This window comes from Petromyzon marinus, chromosome 62 (assembly GCF_048934315.1).
Source record: "Petromyzon marinus isolate PM22_M1 ecotype Great Lakes invasive population chromosome 62, UKy_Petmar_22M1.pri1.0, whole genome shotgun sequence".
In the NCBI taxonomy this organism is placed as follows: domain Eukaryota; kingdom Metazoa; phylum Chordata; class Hyperoartia; order Petromyzontiformes; family Petromyzontidae; genus Petromyzon; species Petromyzon marinus.
In genome coordinates this window covers 4,482,017-4,497,753 of record NC_133728.1, presented here as the reverse complement: position 1 = coordinate 4,497,753, position 15,737 = coordinate 4,482,017, and the positions used below count along the sequence as shown (strand labels likewise).

Below are 15,737 nucleotides of genomic sequence, written 5' to 3'. Positions count from 1 at the left end.
GCCTCATCTAGCCGTGAACAGTGCAGTCGCGGCAAAAGTGTCGTGGCTGCGTCTCGCCTTTCGCGTCATCTTGAGACGCGTGACGCTCTCCGCAGCGACTTACACTCACAAAGGGACCCAGGGACTGACAAGAGACCCCACAGGCTCACACCGAGAGACCCATAGACGCACGCGCGGGACACTCAATGAAAACCGCAGCCGCACTTTGATTGATTGAATCCGTCACGCGCAACTCATTTTGATTTAAGACGAGGGCTGTACACTTAAAATAGGGTTGTTGTTTTTTTTGCATCACCAAGGATAACATGGAAAAAGCCAGTACAACCGGTTATTACCGGTTTGTTGCACATATAGAAATGTCCGGATCACTCAGCATCACATGTTGAGCTTTTCCCACTGAGAAACGGATGGAACTGACCTGGTGGAGTCATGGTTTAACGTCACTGGACTTGCAATATAAAGGTCGCTAGTTCAATACCATCTCTCGTCGCGCCAGTTGAAACAATTAGTTGCCAGGTTTATTAATTCCCCCTGCCAAGGCCGTAGCCATGGAGTCAACATTGGGGGGGAGGGGGGGGCAAATCTTCCAGGGGGTCCTCCCCCAGGAAAACAAAAATAAATCGAAATTTGATAAACGAATTTCATGCCATTTCCTGCCTAAAATATAAAAAATTCACTAACACATAGGATGAACTTTTTATTATTATTTTACAATAATGTCTAATAGTGTTATTGTATTACATTGCTCTGTTTTAAAAAAATTTTTTTATCATTTCTTGTTTCATTGTATGTAATTGCAGAGATTATGGATTAATAAAGTACAACCGTAACCACAATCATATAAACAGAAATCTATTTTATAGCAAAATATTGGGTGGGGGGAGGGGACATTTTGAGCATATGTATTATAATTACGGCCTTGTTCCCATACTAAGGCCTCCGTCCAGCCAATCAGCGGGTTACTCACTTGCGGTGGGGTAAAATGCGGGCACTCGCACCGCATTTCCAAGACGTCCGCGCTCAACATTGACGAATACCGCAAATCAAATATCCTCTCTAGAGCTCCCTCTCGTGGAGGAGGATGAGGAGGAGGAGGCCCTCGTACCGGCAGTGGTTGCTAGAGCAATTGGCCCGGGCCGCTTCCTTTGGCCATCAAATGGTGGCTTTCGGGCACTGCTGCCGTGCGGTTTGTACGCACGAGGGCGCGTGTCTCGGCGCAGCTCGCTACTCGAAACTCCCAAATGGCCGGTTTGGGTCACCCGTTTGGAACCGGGGTAACCCACGGTCCGAAAACCCGTCACCGTCGGTTTTATGTTTTTTGAACAATCCTACACAAAACTCCAAATTCGAGTTGTGGAGAATATGGCAAAGATAAATAAGGGGCCGTCCATAAATGACGTCACGCTATTTTTGACCTCCTCGTCACACAAAGTCAGATCCCCTCTTCAAATATGACGTCACAAAACTCGCCCCCCCCCCCAAAAAAAAAACCTGCTTCAAATCGCTTTAAACTATTGTCATTGTAGTGCGTATTGAATGTGCCGATGCAACTCTGATGTTGTAGGAGAAAACATTTATTTTAAAAAAAGTCTATTTAATTAAGTAGAACGTGTTGTCTATATTTATTTAAAGTTGTCCATTTTTACGTGACGTCACATTTCTACCCCCCCGCACCCCCTCGTCACAATAAATGTCTGCGCCCCCCCCCCTCCGCCAGGTGCGTGACGTCATTTATGGACGGTCCCTTCTTCTCCCGGGCAGAGCCAGGGGTGTGGAGATCCACACCAAGATCCACACCAACCCTCGCCGCTGTCTCCACGGTGTCGGATTCGATGCCACGTGGGCAGCAATCGCCACCGTCAGAGATTCGCGTTCGAAACTGCGACGAGCGTCGTCAGAACAGCAACGGAGAGCGCGCGTGCCGTGTGTTGTCACCTGAAGCGCATTCGCCACGTCCCGACATCGTATTTAACTCGACGGGGTTCTGGATATTCTTAGTTTTTTTTCGGTAAAGTCACGTTGAAGGGAAACAACAAAATAATAAATTTGACTCTGCTCTTCATTCCCGATGTAGCCGTAAGAGTTTTTTTTTTGAAGGACGGGTTCGATTTTTTTTTAATGGTTATCGATTTACTCCTCCTCCGTCTCCCCGCCACCTCCCCCCGTCCAAAAAAAAAACTTTTTGGCACATAAACGTCGCTTATTCGAACGAAGAAACGAAACGTAGCGTACGCTGTGGAGAAAAAAAAAGAGGCATTTACATTATTGTCCAACTGGCTCGTAACTTTAGGTAGAAATAAAATGAAATAAATCACGACGTTTCGAACGCATCGCAGGCGCCCTTCTTCAGGTGAAAATCACGACAGCTGCGATCTCCGCTCCCTTGTGCAAGCGAAGCTGTTACCGGTAAGAGTTTATATAAAGTTTTGATTTAGAGCTTTCGTGACTGCAGTGATTCCATATTCTTGGTTCATTCGGTAAAGTCACGTTGAAGGGAAACAATAAAACATATATATAAAACAATAAAATTTCTCACGACGTTCTTGCCGTTGGTTTTCACACCTGATGATGACTGCTTGTGTTGCAGTCGAAACGTCGTGAGAATTTTATTGTTTTATATATATATTTTCTTATTTTATTGTTTCCCTTCAACGTGACTTTACCGAAAGAACCAAGAATATTTATATAAGTTTTTGAGAACAAAGGCCGCCGAAGTAGTGTTAATGGGGGTATTATAGTGTAAAGGTAATAAGTAACGTGGCGTGTTAAACTAAAATTAACTTATTATATTTCTACCGGCGTGACCTTACCCCGAAAGAACCAAAGAGAGTGGATTCCTGCAGTCACGAAAGCTTCAAATCAAGATTGGCTCGTAACTTTTTTTGGCCACGCCACCATCCCTCCAGTGAAGGTTATCCAAAATCCGGCGAAATGTTGGGATTGTGGTCTGGGGTATGGAGACCGAACGGATTGATTTATTTTTAATGTATTTTCTCTGCTATTATTATTATTTTCTTCTGTACGTGCATATTTTTTTACAGTTATTTACGTATTCTTTTTATTTGATTCTTTGCTAAGTAGTGGGGTTTTGTTTTTATATTTGTGTACGGAACTGGGTAATTATTGACGAGCATCGCTGTAGGATGCAATTGCATGAGTGGCCCTATATCAAATTAAATGATTCTAAACACAATTCCCAAAACTCTGATAAATGTAATTTACTCCAATTAAAATTGCAATTAAACAAACCCCCATGTTATTACTCGTTGGTTCTTTCCGGCAAAGTCCACGTAGGTATGAAATAAAATAAATCACGACGTTTCGGGCGCAACACAAAGCGCTCGTCATCGGGTGGGAAATCGTGGCCTGCTGCTGAGGACGGTTTTAAATGGGTGTAGCCCAAGGGTCATAGAGAAGTGGCCGGGGCTAGTGATGTTAATGTGAGAAATGAGCGTGATGTTAATGTGAGAGATTAGCACTGTAGCTGTAAGATAGAAGGAGAGCAGCCTCCTCGACGAGGGCACGGAAGTGGCTATGTTAATGTGAGAGATTAGCATGATGTTAATGTGAGAACTTAGAGGGCACGGAAGTGGCTATGTTAATGTGAGAGATTAGCATGATGTTAATGTGAGAACTTAGAGGGCACGGAAGTGGCTATGTTAATGTGAGGGATTAGCGTGATGTTAATGTGAGAAATTAGAGGCCACGGAAGTGGCTATGTTAATGTGAGGGATTAGCATGTAACTAAGATAGGAGAGCGGCCTCCTCGACGAGGGAGTGCAACCCAACGGGTGCAATCCAAAGGACATGTGAGCATGATAGTGCAATCCAAAGGGCATGTGAGCATGAGAGTGCAATCCAAAGGACATGTGAGCATGAGAGTGCAATCCAAAGGACATGTGAGCATGAGAGTGCAATCCAAAGGACGTGAACATGAGAGTGCAATCCAAAGGACATGTGAGCATGAGAGTGCAATCCAAAGGACGTGAACATGAGAGTGCAATCCAAAGGACATGTGAGCATGAGAGTGGAACCCAAAGGACATGTGAGCATGAGAGTGCAATCCAAAGGACATGTGAGCATGAGAGTGCGATCCAAAGTACATGAGAGCATGATAGTGCAATCCAAAGGGCATGAGAGTGAAATGCAAAGGACATGTTATTGTTACGCGATGGGCTCTGACGATGTTTTGCTCCGATTTTTCCGAACCGTAGTTGTTTTTGCTCCGATATCCATTCGGTCGCTTGTGCTCTCGATTCCGATTTGCTTCATTGCTGTTTTGATGTTGCATTTGTTTTGCCATTTTTTGGTGATCCGGGTCACTCTTGCAAACGAGAATAGTCATCCTGGCGTCGCATTTGGTTTAACAAAATTAACTTGAATTGTGTGGGTTTTATTTCAATGCACCTCCATCACTCCATGGTCTCTGCCGGTTTAACGAGCGTTAGATAATCTGAGAGTTATTACGCTAGATCTTGGCTTAAAGCTTTCGTGACTGCAGGAATTCATACTCTTTGGGTCTTTCGGCAAAGTCACGTAGATAGAAAAATAATATAATAATATTATCACGTCGATAGAGAAATAATAATATTAGTTTTCTATGTACGTGACTTTACCGAAAGACCCAGAGTATGACGTTAGATTTAGTGACGCGCACACGTATACACAGCGCCCCCTGCTGTCGCCTACTCCGTTACATAATGCAAAAAGACAAAGATCTTCCCCCCCCATAGCCTGAACAGACTGTTGGGGCAAGTGCTGATAACCAGTTGCACCAATGAAGGCCAGCACGGCACACGAGGGGGTGGGTGGCCAGCACCACCCCCAGCCGCCTTTGTCTCCCCAGTGGCGATGTGTATACACCACACCAGGTACTGAGTCGGCCTAACGGAGGGCCCATGACCGGTTCAAATAATCGTCACTGGTGTTCGCCATGAGCGGGATTCTAATTCGAGTCGCCGGGTTTGTAGAACAGCGCGCTCAAAGCTACACCCCCAACCACCACCACCCGCAACCACCACCACCCCCAACCACCACCACCCCCCCCAACCACCACCACCCCCATTGACTTCAGGGGACCTTCAGCCCCATGTGTGTGGGCGTGGAGCGGTGGTTGTCGCAGTGCTTGACGACGCTGCGTTGCGACCCGAGTTCTATTCAGACAAGACAATGCGTAATGACGAGACAGTACAGAGAATTAGACAGTACAGAGAAGAGACAGACGGTACAGATGACACAGCACACAGTACAGATGAGAGACCGTCCACGCAAGACAGCTGGATAGACATTTAAACAGACGAGGCAGTGCGGTAGAGGTCACAGTACAGACGTCACAGCATTTGCAGTACAGGTGAGAGCGCCAGCACAGACAAGGCAGCACAGACGTTCCAGACAAGGCAGTACGTACATCACAGAGATTAGACAAGGCAGTCAGTACTGGTCCCACGACACTCCTAACATTACCACACACAGAGAGAGGCGCGCATACCGAGACAGCCTTCAAGACATTTATTCTCGAAGCAGGAAACTTCAAAGCTGAGCGAGGTTTTCATTATTTAGAGATATTCGTATTTCACGTGAGGGAGAACACATTTCACAATTTTGCCTAAAAATTGCCAGGTCTTAGCAGGCAGCTGGAAGCGGATTAAAACATTTTTTTATTATTATTAAACATCAAAGGGAAAATCTACAAAGTTGCTAAGAAACCACAGATCTATAAACCTACACTTTGTGTAATGTGTGTATGTATGCTGAACTTCTTTCATACCTTACCTACGTAGCCAACCGTGCTCTTCGAAGGTGCGGGAAGGCGCTGGAGCTATGCACAGTACCTTTAAATTTAATTAACTCATTTCTTGAGAACTGATTTTTTTTTTAGTTTGGTGTGTGTGGGTAACCCTATGGTTTGAACCCATATCTTAAAGAAAGGCTCCTTGCCAATAACATCTGGCAGTTCACCAGAATTGATTCAATCGAGCCTTCTTGACTGGTGATGTGATGAGACGCTGCAGGTCGAACCCGTTGTAGAATTTTGCTTGAGCTAAATCAACGCTGCTAAAGCCGTGGGGCTGGAGGTTTTTTTTTACTACTTTATATGTGCAGAGAGAGATATGTGGAGGCGAATTGTCTGCTGAACAATTGTTCCTTATATAGCTACGATCATGATTATGGCCAGATGCGACCCACGACTTTCCTGAGCTTCCACTCGAGGTCATTGGTTCGAATCAAGGTTTCAAGTGCAGTTGAGTTAATGAGTCTCACGGCCCGGTCCACCAGTGACTCGCATAGAGAGCCATAGACTCACACGGAGATTAAAATGCTCGCATAGATGAACCACCTAGACTGAGTTGTGATTGAAGCGTGTTCTGAAAGTGTTGATGGTCTCAGCTGGGTCACCAATGACTTACAGATCCATAGATTCACACGGAGTTCTGTAGGCTCACATGCAGTAGAGACCCATCGACTCGCGTAGACCGAGTTGTGATTAAACCGGGCTTTCAAAGTGTATCGAGTTGATAGTCGTCAGCCCAGTCACAAATAATAGCACACAATAACCATCAGGTGAAATTTGGTGCCACACCTAAATGTGATAAAATTCCAGCCCCGAGAAATAAAATATCGGTCTGTCACGTGACGAACATTACTCTCGTTCGCAGAGCGAGTGGAAAATGTTGTCTCTCACTTTGTATGGACCATGGTCAATTGAATGGAAAATACGTGATTATATTATCCAAGAAAGCCACACTGGGTTTGAATACTTTTCCATGATGGTCTTCCTACATTGGAATCTTTGTCCAGCACCAATGACGGCTGTGCTGTTAGCTACGGGAGGGAAGCGGAGCACCCGGAGGGAAACCCATGTGTGCAGGGGGAGAAGATGCAAACTTCACACGCAACGATGCCCGAGGTAGGAGTCAAACCTGGCTTATTTTTGCTGTGTTCCACAAGTGTTACAGTGCCACTGCGTCACCCACCCTGCCGGAATTCGGAGGTAGCTCTGCGTTATCCGTTTCCGCAGGCCTTTCTCGAGCACACAAAGGGTTGCACCGCTCAGCGAGATTTCTGAATGGATTCTGCGTCTCGTGACGGACGCAACTCCGATCGCAGCGCAATCGGGATAAAAATTGGGAAAAATAAATGTGTTGTTGTTGTTGTTGAGAAAACAGTTCCGCCAACCCTGTTGTGTATATAAGATAGCACAAACCTGTGCACACACTTCCAGTGTGTGTGTGCACGTGTGTGTGTGTACTACACACGTGTTTATACATTGCATAATCAGTGCAACCATGCACGAGCACACACACATAAAGTCTTCATCCTGTTGTGTAAAATTCCACATGACTATGGCGAGGCCCTGAATACTCTTAGTTGATGAAGCACATCAACAACCACTGGTGACGTCCTTGCAACGAGTGGTTTTTCAACTCTGCGTTATTATGACGGGGTCAAGTGTGACTTTATATGAAACACGATGACCCCTGTTGATACATTCCACGTTCTTAAAACAATTCTGAGTACAGTCTTAGCATAACAACGTGTTGATATCAGGGCACCAAATGGTGTCACATTCCACACTTTTATGATGAAGGAAAGGCTACCCTCATTTCAGTAACGTGGAAATTCTGATGCTTTGTCTCCTTTCGATATTATCTCTGCCACTGCATCTCAACCTGCCTCTCTCATCTCCCACTATCTCCATCTCTCATCCAGTCTCTGCAGACTGCCTCTCACCGCTCCACCCACACTCACTCACTCTCCCTTCACCACCATCTCCTCATCATAATTCTGAAGCCCTGTGTCCATCTCTCATCATCATCATCATCTTCTTTTAACCATCTCTTAACTACCTAAATTCATCATCCCTTGACCATCTCTACACCAAATGCCCACTTTATATTCATCCCTCCATCATCCATTTTCTCCACACAATCTGTCTCCCTCACTTCTCTCCACCATTAATAACATCTCCACCGTATCTCAGTCATCTCGCCTCCACCATCTCTTCACTAACTCTCCACCATGTCATGGATCCACCATTTCTCAAGTATCTCTCCATCATCTCCCCCCATAATCTCTCCACCAAATCTCCACCATCTACAATTTTTCCACCATGTTTTAAGCAACTCTTTCTCCATAATGTCCTCACCATCTCCCCACCAACTGTCCACTCCCTTCATATCTCCACCATCTGTTAAAGACTTCTCTCCAAACGCTCTGCATATCCTTGTTCTAAATGTCCACCTCTGTCTTCTGCATGTTAATTCTAATCTCCACCCTTCCGTCCACCTCTCTTTCCACTCCTCTTTCCTCCTCTCTTCTCTCCTCTTCCTTTCTCCCCACCGCCGCCACTTTCCTCCGCTCTCTCCGCAGCTCTCTCTCTACTATGTTGTTCTCCATCCGCTGGTCTCTCTCTAATCTTTTCTCCTCCCCTCTCTCCACCTATCACTTCACTCACGCCGCCTTTTCCTCCTTCCCCTTTAGCTCCCGTTTTCACTCCATTGCCCTGGTTTCCTCCGCCTCCCCCCTTTTTACCATCTCTTTGCGCCTCTCCATCACAATCTCTCCTCTCTATTTCTCTCTCTCCGCCCCTCTGCTCTCTCCCTTCGTCTCCCCCTTTCTGTACCTCTTTCTCCTCACCTCCTGCATTTCCCACTCTGCCTCTAGCCTTACCTCCACTGATCCCTTTCTTTCCATCTTTCTCTTCACTGTCTCCTCCACCTCCAACTCTCACTTCGGTTTTCCCTTTTTCTCCTCCTTTCCTTTCACCTGCCCCCCTCTCTTCGCCTGCCACTTTTACTCCAGCCTTACCTCCATCTCTCCACCTCACTCTTCCTCTCTGTTCACTGGTGGCACCTCCCTCCTTCTCCTTACTCTCCTCCTTCCTCTCCAACTCCTCCTCCACCACCTCCTCCTCCTCCTTCACCACTCGCTCCTCCTCCTCCTCGTCCCTCTCCACCGTGACGGCCCTGACGACGACGCCGGCCGCCGCCGTCTGGTCCAGGGGTACGGTGATCTCCAGGAGGCCGTCGTGCGTCACGCGGGCCCTCAGCGCGTGGGCCACGGCTCCCGGCGGCAGGAGGTAGAGGCGCGTGAAGGTGCGGCTCACGAAGCCGTGGGCGTCGGGGCGCTGGGCGTGCTCGCCACGCACGCGCACCAGGTTGTCCACGCAGTCCACCGCCAGCTCGCCCGGCGTGAACTGGCTCACGTCGAGCAGGGCCCGGTACACGTCCGCGTCCGCGCGCACCTCCGAGAGGCCCCGGGTCGAGCGGGCCGAGCCGACCGACGAGACGCGCGGCCGCACGTAGTAGCCGTGGTAGAGCGTGGGGCACAGCAGGTCCTGCGGGGACAGCGCTGCATCGAAGCAGGGGTCACGATCGTCTCGTGGTTCAACGATATAGCTGCAGGGTCGTATGCATCATCATCATCAGCATCATCATCTGTGGCCTCATCTGTAGTGCTGACAACTATAGCTTCAAACATCTGTAGCTTCATCTGGAGCAGGAGTCGGCAACCAAAATAACAAGAAGGGGGCATTTTTTTCGAATTCGGTACAAAAACTCAATATTTCAAGAGCCGCAATGCATGTGAATACATCCGTACGTACATTACGTCACGAAGCAGTCCGTGAAGAGCCGCATGCGGCTTCGGGGCCGCAGGTTGCCCATCCCTGATCTAGAGGATCCATCATCAGCTGCAGGCTCATCTAGAGGGATTTCCCTATCTACAAGGCATCTCGAGCGGTGCTTCACAATCATTGTGCCATGGATAAAGTTCCAGTTGCACCGCGGTGTTTTTCGTAATTATAGGAAAGGAAAAAAAAGCTGTTCACAAGCTGCGACAGACGAACTTTCCTCTGCGACATTCAGCGATCAGCGCCCACCCCGCCACTTCCCGCCCTTACCCCTCTCTAGCATTGTCCATGGTATTATTGACCCGTCATCATCTACAGCATCATCAACGTCTACAGCATCAACATGACATTTTCATCGATAGCATTCTCCACATATATAACTTCATCTGTATCACTGTCTATTACTTATACATCTACAGCATTATATACTGTATACGCATTATCAATGTCACCAATTAGCAAATCGTCATCTATGGCAACATCATCCATCACCATTATCATATCACCAACAGCACACATCATTTACAGCACCCCCACCATTATTGACAATGTTATCACTTAGCGTGGATATTTTGAACACCACATTCAATATCAGCACCTATAAACTTTATCATCATCATCATCACCATCCTCATCAGCACGCCTCTCACCCTCTCCGAAGTGCTGGTCATACAGGCGGCCCTGGGGCCCAAAGTCGATGTTGGGAATCATGGGGTAAGCATGAGGGATGGCCCGATCCTCCTCCTGCATGTCTCCTGGCGCGGTGCTCCCAAAGGGAACCTCTCCCACAGGGAACCTTCTCCGAGGTCGATCTCTCCCGTGAAGACCTCTCACTGGTCTTGGTCTCCCTTGAGGACCACTCTGAATAGGGCCTACCTTGTAAATACCTCAGCTGTAAGGAGCACTCTTGAAGGCTTCCCCGACCTCCGATTAGCACGGTTGGCTACGTATGGTGAGAAAGAATTTTAACATACTTCTCTGAAGAGGACGTCGATGTTTAGGCCATCACTCAAGAAGCCCTCAATCAAGAGGACCTCTCCCAAGAGTACCTCACCCGGGAGGACCTCTCTCTCTAGAGGACCTCAATAACAATTCGACCACTACCTTAGAGGGACCTCTTCTTTTAGGATCCCTATATAGGACCTCACTCAGATAGGGCTGCTTCCCATGCGACCTCACCCAAGGCGAACTTCTCCCGATAGAATCCTCTCCGAAGGACTTCCCTCCACAACACCCTCCTATAGGATCTCTCTCTCTTAAGGTCCCTCACCCTGGTAGGAATTCTTCCTAATCTCTTTCTATAAAACCTCGAGATAACCTGGTTCAGGAAGACCTCTTGCTTTAGAACCTCTTCGCTCAAGAACTTCTCACTGCAGTTAGAGCAGTTCCTCTTGACGTCCCAGCTGCTGGGAGCCCCTTAAACCGAACGGAGCGCCGAGTCTATGGATAAAAATACACCAATGAGTAAATGAATGAGGGTAAATTTAGAGTCCTGAGACCGCCCAGAGTTAGAAATCCGCGGTAGCCGAGTCACCCAGCCGCAACTCTCACCAATAAAAGTACTGTACTGTATTCTCACCACTTTTTGTTCTCCAGCAAACTTTCCCCCCTGTAGTTACGCATTGCGTATACTCTACCTCAGATGAAATCTGCGGCAGTCGTGGAGTTATAGGACAAGCCGGGAACTACCACGGATTTCTGCACCTCGCGGATGTATAAGGGCAGATGGGGACTGTTCAGAGGGGGGCGTTCGTGGTGAGGCTGTAATCATGGACGAGTGAATTATAGGGTTGATCGTCTGTATGGATGAGTGGGTGAGGGCATGCTAAATGATCATGTTGGTGAGTGTGTGCGTGTTGACTTCATGGGTACAAACTATAAAACTAAACTATTTTTTTTATTTTACCACGTAAGGCCCACTGAGCTATGTAGTCCTTTTTCAGAAGCGACCTGGCTACAAACGATAGCTAAACGAAGTGAATTATCACGTGGAAATGTATAGCAGACAAATTCTCTCAACGCATGTTCTAAACGTGGAGGGAAAATCCAGGGGAGCCGGAGAGAAATGCACAGGACCACGGGAAGAGAACATGCAAACTCCAAATATACAGGACGTCAGGGTCGAACCCACGATATCTCGTATACCAGGCGAGGTAGTTAACACCTCGCCACAGTCGGTATGAGTGCCAGGGCGAGTTTGGTGAGTGCATGGTTAAACGAGTGAGTTTAACCATGGGTGAGTGGCTATGGGTAGACAATTCTCTTTGCGAGTTCATGGCTGAGTGAATTGTGAGGACCGTGGGTGAGTGCGTTTATGTTGGCGAGCACTCCATAGGTGAGAGTGGGTGGGTGCTTGAGTGGGTTAGTGAGTGCATTGGTGTGTGTGGTCAGTTTGTGGTGAGTTCGTGTGTGTGTGTGGATGAATGGCTGAGAGTGGGTGTTTGAGTCATCGTACTGGTTAGTAAGCGATATGGTTCAGTGGTGGGTTTATGGTTGTGTGTACGGCCGGACGAGCGCGTGTTTGTGTCTGGGTGAGGCGTCGAACGTGTGTGCACGTGTCAAAAATCAACATCAATCAATTTCGAATTTGGTAAACAACTCAGCATTTCAAGAGCTGCAAATGCACGTGAATACGAGACGGTCCTTAATAACGTCAAGAAACAGTCCTGAAAGAGCCAGCCGCAGGTTGCCGACCCCTCCCCATGGTAAACTGGACAGGGTTCGGCAGCAAAAATAAACAGGTCCCTGCAGGGTGGGCTGGTAGGAACATTGGAATTTTGCGCAATTTTATAAGACATATCAAGTTTCTGCGCTTTCTATTGCTGATTTTACACCCAACAGCACGAGATTTCACTTCGTTAAAGTATTGAAAGCGGACGGACGGACACATTAATCTATTGCAGGCTGGTACACTCAGTTTACAACTTCGTTCCTACCAGTACAAGAGCCATTACCGTATTTTCGACTTGGATAAGAAAAACGTAATATTTAAAGAGCCACAGTGCAGCCCTTTAAACACATGTATGTGGCTCCGAAGCTGCAGGTGGATGAGTCTATGGGCGAGTGGCTGACTGCATGGCTGAATGAGTATAATAATAAATGTGTGTGTGTGTGCATGTGTACACTTTGTCACATGTTTTATTAATACACTGGATATTCCTTCGCATTCACTCACCATCACATTCCACCTTATTCTACCGTACCTACCTCTGCAACATCAGCTCCATTACCAGCCCGTCCCTCCATCCATTCCATCACCTTCCTCACTGAAAGCGCCCCTGGAAAAGGGCGCTGCTATATGAATGCGAAATGGAATAAAATATAATTGTATGTTAATATATGCGTGTAAATAGGAGCCTGTGTATTTTTACGGGTGTGTGTATCAGTACTGTACTGTATGCGGGGAGTTGCGGCATAGATGAGCGCACTACACGATTAATAGAGCAGCCTTAGTTTGATTCCTGTTTAAGTCTAACCTCTGTGCAGTGTGATATCTGACCTGCTCCTGGCCTCCCCCAAGGTTGACTCGGCCATAAATTTGTTTCTGTTGCAGTGTGTAAACATCAGCACTGGGGAGACAAAGACGACCAAGCGTGGTGCTGACCACACCACACCTTCATACCGTTCCGGCCATCACAGGTGCTCGCTAACAGCACTTGCCCCAACAGTACTTTAAAGGCACCTAACAGTAAAACCACCGAGGAGACGGAACGATGAAATCAGTTCGTGTGAAGGTGCTCTGTGGATTATTATTACAATCGCCAGTAGGCTCAGTGGTAGAGCAAGTGGCTCGCAATTGGGAGCTTGCGACTTCAACTCCTGGTTTGTGGCTCGACTCAGCCCATTGTTTCTCCATGGTCGATAAAGCGAGCACCACTAAGTGGGGAATGTGGAATTTTCAACAATTGGCTCTGCAAGCGCTGTAAGCAGATGAGGACCGATGCATCGATGCTCATTTCAGCAGGGAAAATCACCCGTCTTTTTTCCCTTCTAATGGTAAGAGGTGGCAGTGGTTTGGGGAGGCCTTCATCCAGCAGTAGACTGATGATGGCTGATGAAGATATATATGATTTTGCATATATATACATACCCATATGACTGTTTGTGTGTGTGAATCGTTTAAAATGGCACATTGGCTGCACGCAGTCTGAGCTAAATATGCACAGGCCCAGTGGGACCAAATCTCTCAGATTACACCTCCTAATACCGCTCTGACATCGCCACAGGTCCTTGTGACTCTTACAGCATTAGTCTGACACATGTGGGCATAGTGCAATCTATGCACACCACATTGTACAGCTGGGCTGATAATATAACCAAAGTAATAAAATACCAAAGCAGACAATTCACCTCCTTCCCATATTTGTCTCTCCATGTATAACAAAAAAGCAACGGGATTTATTTTTGTATATATATATCCCACCGGCTGCACGGCCTTCTGGGAGTGCATTCTTTCAGCAGCATTGGTCCAACAAAGCAAAACTTTCGACCGGTTTCCACATTCAGTTTCTCATCAGCAGTCAGCTTTGCTTAGACAAGTGCAGATGAACTGCCCGATGTTTAAAAGGCTAGAACCCATTTCTGTTATGAATGGGTGCTAATTGCACAAAAAAAACTATATAAATTACAAATACATTACAGAATAATAAGTCAAGATTTTTCTTCTTCCAAAACATTTTCCATCGCCCATCACAAACTTGACTCTCTTCACCTCATTCTCACTGCGATCTGCACTATAGACATTATTGCCTAAACACACAAAGTCTTCCAACGCCTCAGCTTTCTCTCCCCCCTATCGTGGCTTGCAATCCAGCTACAGGAGCCAAGATACTAACTAACGCCACTAATGTTGTTTTAGGGAAGCTTGAATGTATGTTGAACTTCATAATAACGGTTTTTGGGTTAGATCGCGTTTATTTATAAATGTGTCGTAACCCTCCACCACCCGACACGGCCAATCAGCAAAAAAGTATTTACCAGCGAAACGTCGTACTCAAACTGTAAATGTGGATTCACTCTTCAACACACCGGTGCGCTAAAGTAGTGAATTATTTGTCTTTTGTCAACGTGACACTTTTTTTTGCTGATTGGCCGTGTCGGGTGGTGGAGGGTTACGACACATTTATAAATAAACGCGATCTAACCCAAAAACCGTTATTATGAATAATATTGGTCGCGAAAGCCTTCTACGTGTTAAACTATGTTGAACTTCTTTCGCACTGTATGTAGCCAACCGTGCTAATCGGAGGTGCGGGGAAGGACAACAAACGAAACACAAAAAGCAGTTCTAAATAAATGAGTTTTTAACCTGGATGATTTAAACGTGCATAGCTCCAGTGGCTTTCTAATATCTGAAGCAAGAGCGTTCCAGACGGCCGCAGAAGCGCGTCTGAACGCGCGCAATACGGTAACCATCTTTGTTTGATGGCCAGCCAAAAGCCGATAGGATGACCGTAGTTTGCCTGATGGTTTCTGCTCCTTGACGAGATCAGAAAACGTATTTTAGTTAATTTGTGGCAACCACTTTGTGTGTAATTACGTGTATGACCTTATAGCTAAACTTAAAACCCCAATGTCCAGCTTCAGTGCCGACGATTGCAAACAAACTTTGTTGCTAAAAATGTTTGAGGCCATTAGCTTGATTCATAATAAAATGTTGGATTGAGCTACAAGGATCTGACCAAAACATGTTATGTTACGACCCTGCACCACGTGACACAGCCAAACAAATGAAATTGTCACGTGAACATGCATTTGACGCACCAGCTATTATTGTTTCAGCTCACGGGTAGGATGAAAGTCAATTCACACAACAAATATCTTGCAATTGCCATGCGTTTCGTTGGAAACTGCATCAAAACATCGGAACAAAATCTCGGAAATCAAAATAAATATCCAGGAATTTAAAACAATCAGCCGATTAGATTTCCAGACCAATATTATTAGGCAGCATTCTTTGGATACTGTTAAAAGTCAATGTTACCCCTATGTAAGGAGTGGTTCAGTCTAGACCCAGGCTCCCTGGATCTCCATGCCCCCATCCCCACGCTTAGGCATCTGATGGTTTGCTCCGGGCCCTGGGTCGCGTGCATCGCGAGGCATGCGC

At 46.7% G+C, this 15,737-nt stretch overlaps 2 protein-coding genes across 3 annotated transcripts in view; one reads left to right on the top strand and one right to left on the bottom strand.

Moving 5' to 3' along the window:
• Positions 1–3,248, top strand: part of LOC142906260 (uncharacterized) — a 45,587-nt gene extending 42,339 nt beyond the window's left edge. For both annotated transcript variants that reach the window (XM_076053694.1, XM_076053695.1), the window contains one exon: positions 1,718–3,248. The gene's annotated coding sequence lies outside the window, so the exon portion shown is untranslated. The remainder of the gene's footprint in view (positions 1–1,717) is intronic.
• Positions 3,249–5,493: 2,245 nt separating this feature from the next.
• LOC116955853 (uncharacterized) lies at positions 5,494–15,708 on the bottom strand. The gene is made up of 2 exons (XM_032977176.2): positions 10,282–15,708; positions 5,494–9,351 (listed from the first exon to the last, which is right to left on the bottom strand). Exons 1-2 carry the CDS (start codon positions 10,379–10,381, stop codon positions 8,264–8,266), a joined length of 1,188 nt encoding a protein of 395 aa, XP_032833067.2. The 5' UTR covers positions 10,382–15,708; the 3' UTR covers positions 5,494–8,263.
• Between the last annotated feature and the right edge of the window lie 29 nt (positions 15,709–15,737).

What these genes read in the sequence shown, in the direction of transcription:
- LOC116955853 (XM_032977176.2), bottom strand. Translation starts at nt 10,381, where the DNA reads ATGCAGGAGGAGGATCGGGCCATCCCTCATGCTTACCCCATGATTCCC. An exon ending in TGACCAGCACTTCGGAGAGG is followed by an intron (nt 9,352 to 10,281) that starts GTGAGAGGCGTG and finishes GCTTCGATGCAG; the next exon opens with CGCTGTCCCCGCAGGACCTG.